Source organism: Amborella trichopoda, chromosome 6 (assembly GCF_054954075.1).
Source record: "Amborella trichopoda isolate Santa Cruz 75 chromosome 6, AtrichopodaSantaCruz75HAP2 v2.0, whole genome shotgun sequence".
Classification (NCBI taxonomy): Eukaryota; Viridiplantae; Streptophyta; class Magnoliopsida; order Amborellales; family Amborellaceae; genus Amborella; species Amborella trichopoda.
In genome coordinates, this window is record NC_142341.1 from 37,206,572 (window position 1) to 37,222,750 (window position 16,179).

General features: G+C 38.0%; 1 protein-coding gene across 6 annotated transcripts; it reads right to left on the minus strand.

The window, feature by feature from the left end:
- Positions 1–168: 168 nt before the first annotated feature.
- Positions 169–15,674, minus strand: LOC18435123 (EEIG1/EHBP1 protein amino-terminal domain protein). 6 transcript variants are annotated; one of them, XR_016058181.1, is made up of 10 exons: positions 15,611–15,674; positions 13,354–14,180; positions 5,225–6,456; positions 4,910–4,968; positions 4,671–4,751; positions 4,286–4,510; positions 3,735–3,908; positions 1,375–1,569; positions 1,166–1,279; positions 169–781 (listed from the first exon to the last, which is right to left on the minus strand). XR_016058181.1 is itself a non-coding variant. In XM_020667767.2 (10 exons), the coding sequence occupies exons 2-9, from the start codon at positions 14,065–14,067 to the stop codon at positions 912–914; spliced, it is 3,000 nt and encodes a 999-aa protein (XP_020523426.1). In that variant the 5' UTR covers positions 14,068–14,180; positions 15,611–15,674; the 3' UTR covers positions 169–781; positions 876–911. The 6 variants fall into 6 exon arrangements, 2 of the variants coding, with proteins under 2 accessions (XP_020523426.1, XP_006845237.2); XM_020667767.2 differs by adding an exon at positions 876–959 and having other exon boundaries at positions 4,671–4,968; XR_016058182.1 differs by lacking the exon at positions 169–781 and adding an exon at positions 876–959.
- Positions 15,675–16,179: the final 505 nt, after the last annotated feature.

Below are 16,179 nucleotides of genomic sequence, written 5' to 3' on the forward strand. Positions count from 1 at the left end.
ACCAAGTCCTCGAAATATGCATTTCTGGTTTGGTTCTTCATTTCATGTGCATTGAAGGGCTGCAGAATGCCAATCATGTTCATAACTGTTTCCCCTTCTGTTTTGGTAGTGGGGTTTGGATAATAAAAAAAGAGAAATCTTACACTTTCCAATATTGAGTCACAGAAAAAACAAATACAAAGATAGGGGATTCCATTATAGGAATAATAAACTATAGCTCTTGTCATTTTAGACTTCTGTTACTGCTTTACAAATGGGAAAGGCAACAGAAAATAGATGGAAAATACAGCTTATTATTTTTACTGAAAAAATAGGGCCCCAATATTAGTGGTTTAAACTCAACCATGTGACCTGATTTTCTGGGGAAAAACAGCAACTTAACACAATGAATGATTATATAACAGGCCTCTGCAGGGATCTAGCTAGCGATTTGATGTAATAGAAATTGTATCAGATGTCAATCCAGCCACACATCTTGAAGAAGTTGATATCGCACATTTGGACCTCTTTCTTTCCATCTCTTTTCCATGGATGTCTCTTTCGGGGACTCTGGAATCTTGTCGATAATGGATGCTAAGGGTACGGTCAATTCATCAAGCTCGTCATCACTCGTGTGGCCTTTGCGCAACAAGGATGATGAAGGACTCCTCCCAAAGTCAACAGCCCCTACAACCTCACCAGTAGAAGCCACGAAGGGTGGTGAGTATGTAATGGGAGCAGCAACACATGGGAAACCACCGATTTGATCATTTCTGCCATCGAATTGCTGCTTCGGTGGAACCTGCACCATATATTTGCACTTACCATTATCAACAATTTATCAGCACAAAAAAAAAAAAAATCACAATAATGAATATAGAATACCAACACCATACTAATATTCAGGTTCCAGTTCATGACTCAATTTGCATCTATGGCTGCAACTTTGCTGTAGGTTTTGCAGCTTGAACATTCTGGTGCTTTGGAAAATAAGAGAGTTCGTAAGTTTGGAAGTTCCTTGTCAGTTGTCACTAGGTAATATTTATGGGAACTAATTACAAGAAGGTGGGTCTTCTCCTTTGTTACTGGATATAAGAACATGGCGTACAAGAATGGAAAAGAGCAACATGCAATCTTCTAAAATTTTAAATGAGAGGCCAAACCACCAGAGAAAGTACCATAGTACCTCTGAATCAAGTGCCACTAGCAGATCATCAGGAACAGGATCTGGACAGAACTCATCAGGCCCAAAATTGCACAAGACTCGTTTTATCAACGGTGCACCAAAAGTCGGACATACCTTTAAATAAATTAAAAAGTGAGGAATGAATGATTTTGTTAGCAAGCAAAAGATAAACACAGACAAACTACAAGAATTGAGAAAAGCTGCTGAACCTCTTTTCTGATGGATGGATCCAAGAGTATATCTTTGGGGAGCATCAAAAGGTCACTCAATGCATTAAGAAGATGAAAAGTTTTCAAGGCTTTTGAAGTATCTTGTCTGTCATCATCAAGATCGTCATCATCTGCAGGGGAGTCATCAGCGTCAATACCAAATAGGTCCGTTAACCATCTGGACCAGGTTCCCACCTGTGCAAAGATAAAAAGAAGAAAATGGTCAAACATATTATATATATATATATATATATATCTCTGGTATGCAAAGACAAATTCCACAAACAGCAAGGACATTTCTGATATTCGATAAAATAACCACAAAAGAGTATAATTTGACACAGTCGAACAAAGACATAAAGCATTGTTGTTTCTTCACATAAACTAATGATAATGCCCGTTTATTAAATCAGAAAATTGAGGAAATCACATGATTCTGCCCTATCTCTAATGCGATATTCCTCAGTGGACTGGATTTTCCTCAAGTACAATGAAGTTTATTTATCTTCATACTTGGGATGGTGAATGTCAGAAAAGGATAGTGCTGTGGAGAACAAAATACCATCATATATAATACAGGCCAAATAACATAAATTCCCTCACAGATGTCCAAAATTTCCTTATATATGCAATTACAAATATACCAATACGTATGAGGCACAAAGCATTCCTTCAATCTGAGACTCACAGATCATTCAAAGAAGATCAACTAATAGTCACAGTTTGTCAACAAAAAACTTGCAACTAGTTGAATCAGGAGAATAGCCAATTTATTTGTACACGGGATTGAAATGGCACGGGATGCGAGATGCTGACAAATAAAAGGGCAATGTCCTTATATGTCTCAGTATGCAGTGTTCATTGCAATCTGGAGGACTAACAGTCTCCAGACTGTGATAGATACACCGACTTAACACTTGTCTCATGATTGACATAATTGTATGATCCCCACCTGTAGCAGATGACAGCTCTGCACTCAGCTTCAGGCACGATTTTGGAACAACATAAGATTTCTTACTCAAAAGAGTAAAGTGGAGCCAAGACACATGCTACATTCTACAGTTGATCTTCTAGTGTCTGGATGAACTACCCAATCTGCGTATGCAAACTAAAAGCAAGATGATGAGGAGAACAACAATCCCCATCCATGTGTCTCCCATAGATAACAGATGATTCAATCAAAAGTCATCAGGCACTGTTTGGGATCCCTTGTATATTTTGTATATTAGAACAATATGATCAATGTCAGGCCAAGTAGTAAATGAATAAAATTTCCCACAAACTAGCACTCTATGAACTATTGCATGATGATCATCAGAAGAAAACAACTTGATGCTCAGTTTGAGAGGTGCATTGACCCGCTTATATATGCATATTCAATAATATCTCTACTTATACTAAGTACCTTTGAGTGACCATCCAATTTTTATGCCAAAAAGCTAGCATGTGGCCTAGATCCTTTCTTTGAAACCCTGACTACAAATGTTATTTTAGTTGAGCAATCCCTAGTGTATCATCTCTTTTGATCCAATTCTCATATGCATGACATAGCAATTGGACAATAAAATTGTCATCTGTAGATTTTAGCAACATGACAATAATTGCATATGACATGGAAACAAACATAGATGAATGAGTATCACCCTGGTTAAATTCTACTTGCTACAGTAACTCTGAAGTACAGAAACAATGGAGCTCGGTCCTTACAATGATGACAACAAGCACCTCACACGAAATTATCCCTTTGTTTAAGCATGTATCTTCTCAAGTAATTATTGAGAGAGAGAGAGATTAACTATATTATTGCATGTTGCTCAGGTGATCAAGTACGAAATATGACTCAAGAGTGATTAGTGCAAGTATAGCCATTTCCAAATAAAAATCATGAATTATTGAGAACTCCAAACTCAAAAAAATCAATCGCAAATCTCTCTCTCTCTCTCTCTCTCTCTCTCTCTCTGCAACCATGTTGCTTAAGGGTGCAGGGTGCCCAGGTGCCTTAACATCCTGGGGCGGGCTGCCCTGGCCTAGGCGAGGCGCCCAGGCATCGGCCACCTAGGTGCCATGGTGGGCCTGCCTTTTGGTACATTGTCCATAAGAAATGCTTGCAAGTTCACAACTGCATTCTTGCTACTATATTATGTATTATGTCATTTTAGTCCGCCTATGAGACAGCCACACATTTCGAATTGATAATGCAGGCCTGGATGTGGATATCCCAAATACATATTAAACATATATACAGTGGCAGAAATTATCTGTGAGTTACATTGTAAAAAGTTGTCGGGTATGACAAAAGGGATAATAAGAATCAAACTTAATGGTAATCAATTCAATATGACAGGAACATTTTTACTCACAGCAGTTTTGAGTTTTGCACCGGCACCAAGGCTCAAATTCCCTGCTTGAATAGGGAGAACCTTGAGATCTCCTATAGGATCACAGACAGGATCTGTTGGCATTTCATCTTCTGATTCACGTAGAATGGCATTGAACATGGCCACATCTAGTCTATTAACACATTGCTCCATAACCTGAAACATAAAGGAATCATCAAATAAGGGCTCTTAGGTTATTGAGGGTCTTCGTACAAAAAAGTCCATAAAATTGGCACAATCTACTCCCTTTGTCAATCACTGGGTACTAGAATCAGTAATTTCAGAATGGACATCTGAATGCACCTTTTTAGAATATAATCCCCTTTTATATTTATTTCAATAAAGATAATTGCAGTAGTTATTGTAAGGTTACAGTACTGGATCTAAGAAAGCAACTTTATTAATCCCAAGTTAAATATAATTTTGTTAAACAAGTCAAACCAGTAGAATAAACAGGAACAAAGTTTTAAGATTCTAAGTTCCAGGACCACCGTTTACTTCATCAATGATCAAAGAAAGTAAAGTTGCCCTACCAATTTAGCTAGTACAGACAAGCAGCCACATTCATGCCCTCCTGCTCGCACTGGACAGAGCCTTTCAAAGGCATCTTCAAAGGCCTTCTTCCAAAGGTTTATAGAAAAGCTTCCTTGCTGCTGATCACCCAAGCTTGGAAGCCTTCGAAAGCTTCTGTGTAAGTTCAAACAAAATTTTCCTTCAAGACCTTCACCATTATAAGGCTGCATGTATGGTGTCAAAGTCTGGAAGAAGACAGAAAATGGAATATTCTTAACTAACCAGCCATATGCCATTCACCAACAGCTTCAACAAGTTCATTTATAGATAGTATAAGCAAAAGAATATCAAGGAACCAAATTAATCCAGGAACTCTTGAAAGATTAAAATCCCAGAAATAATGACCTGCCACCACACTGACTCAATGATGCGGGAAAATATCCAGGATTCGATCTTTTCCAATGCAGATTTAAATGTATTGATGTCCTGCCAGTCATCCGATAACTGAGTAAGGCCAGATTTCTTTGCCTGATTCTTAGGAGAATTCTCCTTCCAGTTTAATGGAGAATATTTTCTATCATTTCCCTTATCAGTATCATTTAATTTGTTGAAATGTTCTGCCGCTTTTGGAAAGTTTGATTTACCAAAACCTTGGGCGATGATCGCTCTCAGGACAACATAATTTGACCACCAAAATGTTAACCTGGATAAGAAGCAAGGTACTTATGTGAACGGTTTAGAGACATAACTAGTACAATACCAAGTTTACATACATTGAGAACAAAAAAGGGAAATTATAGTATCTGTCCATCATAAACAAGACAAGCAAGACATTGTGTGTGAAGCTTTGCGACAAAAGAGAGTCATGGAGATAATAGCTCAGATCAGATTGGAGAGCATGTAAGCCAAAAGGTCTTGCAGAAAAAAATAAAGAGCATGCAGCATGAGTTTTAACGTACCTTGGCACATCATTTCCACAGGCTTTTGCGACTAAAACTAGTCCTGAAACAATACTTTTAGCAGTACTTGCCCTTCTATATGTGGGCCAATGCTTGCAGGCATGAATAAATAGCCTTGACAGGCGTCGAGCTGGAGCATGGACTTTATGTGATGAACTACCATGCTCTGCAACTATGGAATAAAGTGCAACTTCAGTTGCAGCAGCTTCTCTCAATTCTGCCTCAAGTGCCTCAATTTTCAGCTCCAAGCGCTGGATTTTAGTATCAGAAAAAATGCTACTCCTCTCTCTAGAAACATATTTAGCTTTGTGACTGTTAACACTACTCTCATGCAGATTAGGTCTTTGTTTATTGTTCCTAAGAATTTTATCATTGGGAGAATCCCCCAGAACATCAATTTCCTTTACTTCTTCCACCTCAACATTGTCATCATCGGTCTCTGATGATACACACACTGATGACTCATGTGGATGGTTAACAGATGTCATCTTATACTGTGTTTGGCTTTCAGTTGAAATTCTAGGATTTGATGGTGCACCCCAGTTATTACTCTGCAAGTCATTGCCTGTTTTTGTCGACTTTATAAAACTACCTTGTGACATTTTAGGCAGCTGCTTAACTTCTGGGATTGGTTCCTCACTTTCAGCCATTGCATGAGAACTGTTCTCAATTTTGAGATTAACATCCTTTCTGGGAATGTTTGCAAGCTGTTCATCCTCAGAATGTTCACTGTCTACTTCAAGATATTCATAATGACCAATTGGATGATTATCCTTTTTGTGCTCCTCCATAACCATCTTATTCACTTTTACATCCTCTGTCCCATTTTGTCCATCATTTTCAAAGCTTGAGTTGGAGTGAGTAGAGTCAGTAAAAGATGGCGTCTTGTCTCCTAATTGTATTTTTGAATCACTAAACTGAATTCTAGAGTTTACACCATATGAATTATTTTCTTCTTTTGTCAAGTGCAAAATAGTTTCCTTCACTTCACCATTAAGGGCAACCTCCTTTTCATTAGCCACCACTATGTTATTATTATCAGCACCCTTTGTATCGCCATTATATCCATCTTCAACATTCACACCTTCAGGAGTAATGGATGAAGAAGAAGCTTCAGGAGCTGCGGGTTTCTTAGTGATTGGTGTAGAGTTGTTATGAGCCGGTGATTCCAGAGGTAAGGCAGGCAGCATGCTGACCTTTTCTCTGCTCTCCTTAGTAGCTTCACCAGGACTCTGTATTTGGAAGGAAACTTAAACCATATCATTATTGCATTCATTTTACAATATGTTCTTAGGAGACCATATAAAGATATGCAAAGAATAAGATTAGGTTTCAGCACAACAGGACAAATGGGATACACACGTATACTCTTAATTTGAAGATATATTTAAAATTAAAGTAACTGTGCATATATGCTTGTGTGTCGGTGCTTCTCTAAATATTTTACTACAAAAATACCTTTTTAAATATTCAAAAAAGACTTTCGACATAAATTCTTCGTGTATTTTTGAAGTAGCATATTTGTCATTTCAAATCCCTCAAAAAATCAAATTAAAATTATATAAAATTCCTTTGACTTTTTAGATCATGTTTGAATTTTAGAAGCAATTTAATATTACAAATATGCCCTCTCCTGAAATTTTCAAAGAAGTTATTACTAATGCAGTTTTTAAATTTGTAAGAGTATTTGTGGTAAAACTTTTGGAGTAAGAATCCTAAGTTCACTATTAGAGTGGTGTATTCTAGAATACCCTACACACATACACACACACATATCTACAAGAGAATTAAATGCAGTTTCTATTGTAGCCACTGCCAGGCAATGTGGAATCTTTCTTCATAATTCAAAATAATGCAATTGACAGGAGTAGTAATGCAATTCCTAAAGGCAAACATTTCCTATAGAATGATAACACACAGGAGAAAGGTGGCATTCCCTTTTCTATTCCACAGTTTTTAATTTTTTATCCTTCCTATTTACAAATAGACTGCATCATTTTGCCATCTGTCTGGGAATGGCGCACAGGGACTCTAGGACTGGCCCCATCTTATCTGATTTTCAGATGACAACGCTGATGCATACAAGGATTCAAATGAGATATTGTCACCAAAGAAGACTTTGAAGCATCAAAGAAATACACACACATGGTATGCTTGAGACTACATGGAGATGTAATACGTTAACCACATATACTGATGCAAAATGTCCTAAATCATAATCATTAGAAGAAACAGAAGTTTGTAGTCTACAGGTCACTTTATATAAAAAAACTACAAAACAAATATGAACATGTACAAATTAATTATTTCATAGGCATGCATGCGTTTTTCAAACTCATACACAACAAATTGAGAGAAATATGCTTATACAGAAACGTTCATATGATTTTGCAATTTACATTGTTCTGCATGCATCACATGACCATTTCCCACCAAGCATAATGTTTTAATCCCTTCTCAATCAAAATATGAGGTTTTGATTGCATTTAAAACCTTTTCAAGCATGAACAAGGAAATTAAATCTTCCATTCGGAGTAAATGGGAGAGTTTATCTTCCATGATCTTTTCCTTTTCTTACTAGTAAAGCGATCATAATTAGAGAAATTGCCCATAGAGTTAAAAATCACACTATCATTGAAACCACAAATAACTAGCCCATTGAATTGTGTGGACTAAAATGTTCTTGAGCATAACCCCTATTAACATTAGTTCATCTCATCAATGGGCTACCTCCTACTATTCTCAATGATACTTTTATGTCTCCTTCTTTCAAAATCATCTTGTCTAATATCATTTAGAATAACCATAAAAGATGCAGAACTTTCAGGATGTGTTGTCTTGTTCTTCTGCCCCCCATGATCACGACAACTTCAATGCACACTACATGAAAATTATTTCTCTGCATCATAAGGAGACTCCAAAAGAATTATTGTGACCTCATGGAAATATACCATTTTATACATCACAGAAAACTTATTCTGTTACAGTTTCACATGTACCTATATTAACATAGAGATAGCCTTTCTAGAAATATACCATTTTATATATCACCTGAAACTTATTCTGTTGCAGTTTCACATGTACCTATCTCAACATACTTTCCTATCATTCCATGCTATGTACAAAAAGTCAGCTGCCCAGCCGCCTGGGGGGGCCGCCCAGGTGGTTAGAAGGCCTGACCATCCCGCGCTGGGACTACTTGGCCAAGTGCAGGATGGTGGCCCTAGGTGGCCAACTAATTGCCCAGGGCAGCCGACTAATCGCCCTAGGCGGTCCCTAACCCCCCTCCCCCCTTTCATTTACATGGTGGCCGCCAAGGGCGGCCGCCCATGCTGTTGCAGCCCCCGACCGCCTAGGCAGCCCTTCATCTTTTTGAAGATTGATTCTATGTTAGGTCTTCCAGATGCACATGCCTTCATGGATGCTCCCTAACTTTTCCAAGCGTAAAGACGCAACATGTTTTTTTTTTTTTATGAATATGAAATAATTTTTTTTTTTAATATGTAATAATTTTTTTTTTGTTGAATATGGAGACGAAATAAGGAGTTTAGTGTGCAGATTCCCCTCATCTAGTTTTATATTAGTTCAACTCTCACATTCCAACCAGGCACATATGTCCGGCCTGACTATGATAGCTCTTAACTGAATAACACATTCACCTTTTCTTGCAATGTTTCAGAAAATGCTAGGCGGCCCCTACCGGTCTGGTGCCCAGGCGGGCGCTCAAAACCTCAGGCTCCCTGAGGTAAAAAGGCTTTAGAAATTTGCAATATATATGTGCTGTTCAAAAGCACATAGATGCAGATATTTGTGTTAATTTAGCAGTTTCTTGCATTTAGTATGTATTCTAACTAAATTTTTCTATGCAAATATAAACACATGAGTGTTGCAACACGTTTAGAACTTCAAATCATTGAAGATTTAGCGAAAGGATTCAAAAATATAAACAAGTCCATGGTGTATTAGCCTCCAACACTCAATCAACTATGGCACACTCCATAGTAACACACGATCAAAACTAAACAAGATGACAGAAATACAAAGAAAAAGCATAAAACCAATGTTCCAAATGTCCAAAGTCCAACACAAGACTATTATGAAATACAAAAGACAAGGACATCTTTTTTTCTTCAATCGTCACTAGACTGAATCTTCATAATCACTTGCATCTCGGTCTCCATCTGAATGAAGGCCATCATCATCCTCTTCAACATATTGCTCATCTTCCTGAATTTCTTCTGAATCTGCCTCCTCCTTCTCCTCTATTTCCCTCATCCTTTGTGAAGTGGAAGTACCAACAGCAATTGCTGCTAGAGTGGTCCTCCAAGGATTAGAAGTTGGACCCGAAGCCTCAACCATATCCTAGGTCAAACCCTCCCCAGGAGGACCTCTGTAGTACCTAGGTCTTCGTCCAGCCACTCAATTGCATTCTCCTTATCCTTTGAAGCGATGGGATCCCTCTTTGTCGGTTGAACTTCTCCTTAAGACTCTTATTCTCTCCAACAAATACCAACTCATTGAGCTTCCTCTGCTCAACCCTATTTCTTCTCTTTGTATACACCAATAAGAAAAAATGCATCTAGTGAGCCATCTAAATTGGTACTAATGTATTCTAGGTTTGTACCCTCCATAATAGAAAAATGAGCTTGTAAACAACTAAACAAGAAAAGAACAAAAAGAAATATCTCAAACGAACTCCAATTCCATTCATAACTACAAGAGCTAGTTGTTAAACTCAAAATCTGAATAGCCATCTTCTGGAGGTTTGAAGCACTACTCACATGTAACTCCACCATTAGGTTGCAATTTGAAATTATCATAAAGAATTTTAGAGACTTCAAAATACAACATGATTAGTCATTAGGAATTTGGAAGAAAATTTTCAAATGAAATATAGTACTTGGATCTAATTTGGTTCTTTGTCTTACCACTATTTCTTTCCTGAGCAACTTCCAAGCACACTTAAACAAAATGCGCTCCTTAGCGGAAATTTTATCTTGGATTTCCACATCAGGAACTAGTCTCAAAGCACTCATTAAATTCATCCATGATTGTATCTTTCCACCCAATATCTAGGTCAGCATATAAGAACTTTGGATTCAAATAGTACGCAGGTTCATGCAATGGTCTATGAAGCTACTTATTCCACTTCTCATACTATAATTTCCCAAATTGGGCCACACTTGGCCTCATCATTGCCCAAATCCTCTACCATCTCCTTCATAGCACCTTCCAGTGCATCATATATAAAGCCCAAGAGGGTTTGTCAACATCAGCCAAGCACAAGACCTTGACCAAAGGTAGAAATACTGTTAGTGAGTGCTTGACCCCACGTCAAAAAGCTTTAAAAAGAATAGTATCACAGGCCCTCTTTCCATTGGGATCTCTAGACCTCCTACACCTACTCCATTCCTCTGAAGAGAACATAGATCTCAATGGGATCCTCCTACCATATATCCTCTTAAGACTCAGGTAAGCAGTAGTAAATCTGGTGACCCCAGGCCCCACTAGCTCCTCCTCTTTTGTGAACTTGCACATACTGCTAAGGTTAATGGTGTGGCTGTATATGAAGATTGTGACCTCCTTAGCCTTTGAAAGTATCCCTTTAATACTAGACAAGTCGCTATTGGCCTCAAGCATAAGGTCTATGCAATATACACTACAAGTTGTCCAAAATTAGGAGCAGCATTATTTGTGACACTTGAATTACATGCTCCTCCCTAACCTCCTCAATGCCCTTATCAATAAAAAAGTATATAATGTGCATCATGAACTTCTTCATAAGCATCGATAGATCTAAAAAATATTGTACCTACAGAGGCAAGGGACAATTCACCATCAAGGAAATCAATTTGGGGGCTTAGATTCAAAATGTTCTTCACTTTGGGGGTTTTAGAATACTCCCAATACTCATTTATATAAATTTTGTGGGTCAAAATGAACCACAATGCCCCAAGGGCCTTTTTTAATTCCATAGGAAAGGGTGCAGGCCCCAGGCACCAACCAAAGACTAGGCACTGGAGACCCACCGAGGCACCCGCTTGGGCCGCCTAGACTGGGCGTGCACCCTAAGGTCATTCCGGCACCTAGGTGCTAGGCGAACCCTTTTTTTTAAACACAATTTTCTTGCAACTTTGGAAATCCTTATGTTCCTTTTGAAAACACACTGCCCATTCTCAATCTTGAAGAGATGCCACCCAATGAGAGTTACATGCTTGAGCGACATGTTGAATTTGGCTTCCTTTCCAAGTCTGATGGCAATTTGGAACATTATGAAAGTATAAATGCAAATTTGCAGCTCAATGACACCAGTAGTATAATATAGATCACACAAAGATCTTTGCCTCACCACCAGAATGACTACATCTCAAACACCATCGATTTGTGCAGCTTTACAACAAGCGGATACCAATTGAATGGATTTTATATATGTATTACCTCATTGATACTTGAAAGAAGATATTCAAATGTCTTGATCCCAAGGTAATAGTCTCATGGCTCAATTGATGCAACAGTTTAAGAAGGTCCTATATGGGCTCTCAAAGACACAACGAGCTTGGATTGGGCACTACCTTCAACTCATAGTGAGATTATTTAGCCATGCAACGTGCTTCACAACATGGATTTTCCTCTCAACGCCACCACTTCCCTACATGCAAATAATATTAGTGCCATTCAGATTGCCCCTGATCTAGCATTCCATGAATGCCTAACGAACATTGAGATAGGGTGCCCCTTAATGCGAAAAAGATCACCAAAGGACATAGTTTCTAAGCAATTTTTAAAACTCGAATCAATGGCCATCTAGGAAACCAGTCCAGATCAGCGATCCAGCTAAGAGAATCGGCCAATAAAAAAATAAAAGCAATAAAAATAAAAAAGTGGGAACGGGCAATCTGACCGGCCACCGGTTCTGTCAAAGAACAGACCAGTTCTAGCAGGAACCGCTATTCCCGATATAATTGGAGAACCAAGACAATCCCCAATAATTACCCATTCGGATCAGGTAGTTCTATTCCGACCTGGCGATTTTAAAACACTGCTTCTAGCACATGTTTCATCTGCAATGGACCAGTTAACGTTTCCACCAAATTTTTCACTCTATTACACCACTTGGAGGGAAAATTAATTATCAAAACCCTAATTTGTAATGTTGAGGATGAGTTTTCCAATATTCATTCTATAATGTTATTGCATAGAACCTAAGAAACATAATGGTCATGATATATTGTATAAATGTCACATACAAAGGCATAATCATCCTTTGAAGGGTTGTGCATCTCATTGTTATTTTCCCAGCTAGTTTAGGGCTTTTTTTTTTTTTATCACATTCCCAGCTAGTTTTAGGGTTTTGCATCAAACAGAAGAGCAATTTTATTCTTTTCTGATATATCAAACAATACACATTTAGGACTCAGTAAGGAATTGCATCTTCTCAAGTTGCACGCTCAATCCAATGTTGGCCAGTCTTACTTAGTATCCAAATAGACGAGTTGAATATTTTGGAAAGAACCATCCAATAATACCAACTTGCAGGCTAGCCGGCTGAGCACTCAGATATTTCACTGCTGAATCAGGAGTAAAAGATTGCAATAGTAACAAAAGGCTACAATGGACACAACAATCTTTTTTAAACTATATAAGTTTCATTAACTATTTTTAAATTTTTCAATCATATAACAGAACCTATTTTAAACTTCATGATGCCACTTCATACTAAATAAGAAATAATAAAGTTGGAATGCTTCACAATTTCTAAGTTTCGTCCAATAACACAGCTTAGCCACATTGAATAAACGTGACACGAACCCTTCATCTATCACATCACTCTAGATCTAGAACATCTAGGTAGCCATACGTATAAGGAATAACTACAGAATAACCCAATAAAGTTGTGAAGTGACATCAAGAGGAAGACTTCCATTTCTCTTAAACAAGAAGCAAGGGAGGCCACAAAGGATATAGCATTCTAGCTTCAATTGTAAACATCATGTGCAAGGCAATTCTGCTTAGCGGTTAAACATTCCATTAGGACAATAATAAAATCGCAAACCATAGTAGCCACCCACCCAAAAGTTAGGATACATTAAAAAAGAGTTATGCAAAAAGATTTATGCAACAATCCATACCTCTTCAGCCCCTTGCCTGGAATCTCCAGTGTCACCTGATTCTTGGATTCTGGCCTCAGCTTCAGATGGAGAACCAGGTAACGAAGAGTGTGAGGAAACATCATCATCAGTAAAAGATGCAATTTCAGCTTCCTCTGCATACTCTTCACTCATCAAAGTAGAGATAGATTCTTTGCCATCATCCTTGTCCAGAGATGACTCTTTTGCTAGAGAATCCCTCGATGAGAAACTGGCACTGTCTCTTTCAAATGGTTGAATTTGAATATACACAACAGGTTGAGCAGTGTTTCTGAAGCTCCTCTTGCAATTCATTGGAACGCTAATACTCACCGCATCTTTCAAAATCCCATGCTCTGCCAAGTCCACCATAGCACTACCCAAAAGCTGCCCTTTTGTCTTGTCTCTCCTCGGTTCATAAAGATTCATTTCCAAACAGTTCTTCTGATATGTCTCAGTTTTTGCAGATAAGTCTCTGCATAAGGAGACGGGAAGCCTGAAGGATTCATTAAACTCGATTTTTCCATCTGCAGTGAGAGGGGTAACAATCTTTGTGCTACCAGATTGGCGTTCACCGTTTTCCCATTGCAGTGTCACAGAGCGAAGAGACTTCAAAGACTGGGATGGTGGCCACGGTTTAATCTCTTGAATGTGGATGACATAATCTACATTGACTGTAGATCCTTTTCGGTTCTTAGTTCTCAACCCGAGAACCATGGCTAGGGGCAACAGTCAACTAATACACACGTTTACAAATGAACAACTTAGAGGTGTGTCTCAAACTTGCAGCACGTCGGGTCAGACTGATTTTAGAGATCCATTATGAATGCCTGGAATGAATCAGGCAGAAGAATTTATCTATTAAAATGAAAGAAATGAAGAAAGAGTAAGAACAGATCTGTTAGTATTCATCAGAGCTTCATGATAAGAACAATGTAAAACCTAAAGAAAAGGCAGACCGTAGAATTCTGCCATTTTAAGTGGCGTGATTCTCTACTTAATGGATGGAAGACATCAACTTTAGATCGTGTACAGAACTCTGAAAGAGTGAAAGATATATCTGGATGTGGTACATGATTATCGAATTTTCAGAGAGTCAAGGAACCATGAAATGCCATAAAAATATAAATCATATACAGAAAACGATCCATGCATAAGCTTCTATCAATCACACAGCCCAGCGTTCCGAAATCTATAACCTACAGCTCTTAGTAGGGGAACCATTCAATGAAAAAGAAGAAAACTCATATTTAACAGCAAACATAAACTGTCAGATGCAGTAAAAAAGTATGAATACACATAGCTGATAGAGATCACAGAAGGCCACATCTGGTCTAGGTCTCCTCCGTCACCTTACTGGCCTTGACTCACTTTATAGCCCAAAATATTCAAAGCAAAATAAAATACAGAGTCTATAATTTCCAAAAAGGAAAGTTAAAGATACCAGTTCTTGCAACCTCACCTATGGTACATGCATTGGGTAGAAATCAAGCAAAAATAAGAACGTGCATCCCCTCAACCCCTCACTCCGGCACCCAAAATAAAAAATCAGTGACAACTACTTTTTCTATTTTCTTCATATTCAATGAAAGCTTTTATGAAGTTTTTCCCTATTTTTAATCTACAAGCAGATGATTTAACTTATGTTTCAACCCTGATGAGTTTTATAACCAATGCTTGCTTTGACCTCGTTAAAAGGAACATTCTCAATGAATATCACATTCAATTGATGACTGGGTGACTGAGCTTCAAAGAGAAAACGAACATGGATTTCTAAAACAAGATTTATCCCTGCCACATTGAAAGACACTTTGGAGATTCTTAAATTTCATTGTACACAATAGAAATGCAATAACCAATGCCTAAGGAAATATAAATACATATATGAATTATGCCTGATTCAGCTGACAATGACAATTCACCAATTTTTTATAACATCAAATCCAATAATGAATTCTTCAATTCCATTGCCAAACGCATAGCTCAATGCAGCATTGTTCAATATTTCCCAATTATTTACCTTTCTTAAAAGAATAAATAAAAACTCATCACAAAACAAAATTTTGAGCTCCCATTACGCAAAAAAAAAAAAAAAGAGAGACTCTCAATTCCCGCAATTAACTCTGCAACCAGTAAATACACACAATGCAACAACATTCAGCAAGATTCAACGCAAAAATGGCCATAAAAAAGCAATTAGAAGCGAAGAAAGACAAAAAGGAAAGGGCAAAGGGGTAAGAGACCAATCCAGAAAACATACCAGGACTTACAGATCCGAACTAGAGGGGTAGCACAAACACTTCATTACTGGAGATGTTGCAGAGTCTTCTTTCGCCGCGAACGATGAAGTAGAGAGAGAACGAAAAGAGGCATTTACAGATGGCGCTTCTCCATTTCACATCAACAAAAATAGAAAAAAAAAAAAAAGAAGACAAAAATGAAAAAAAAAAAAGACGGGGGAAAGAAAACGGGAGAGAAAAAACAAAGAATAAAGTTGTGGACGAGTTGCAAGATCAAAAGGCGTTGCTGAAGTATGTAGTGATAGAGAGAGATTTAGTACTGTTTTTAGTTTTTACAATTTAGAGAGAGGAAGAGAGAGAGAGAGAGAGAGAGAAGCGGCTTCGCTTTTCTGTTCTGAAGTCTTTGTCAGAAAAAATTGACCAATGGCCTACCAGGGGGACAGCCTTTGTCAGCATCTCTCTCTAGATTCCCGGGTGACTACTCTCTCTCCTCTCTTTCTCTCTCTTGGTGGTTTCTTTTTGTAGTCCCAGTATTTCTCTCTATAAAATATATATGAAATACAAGGACCCTCTGGTGCCACTGTGATTT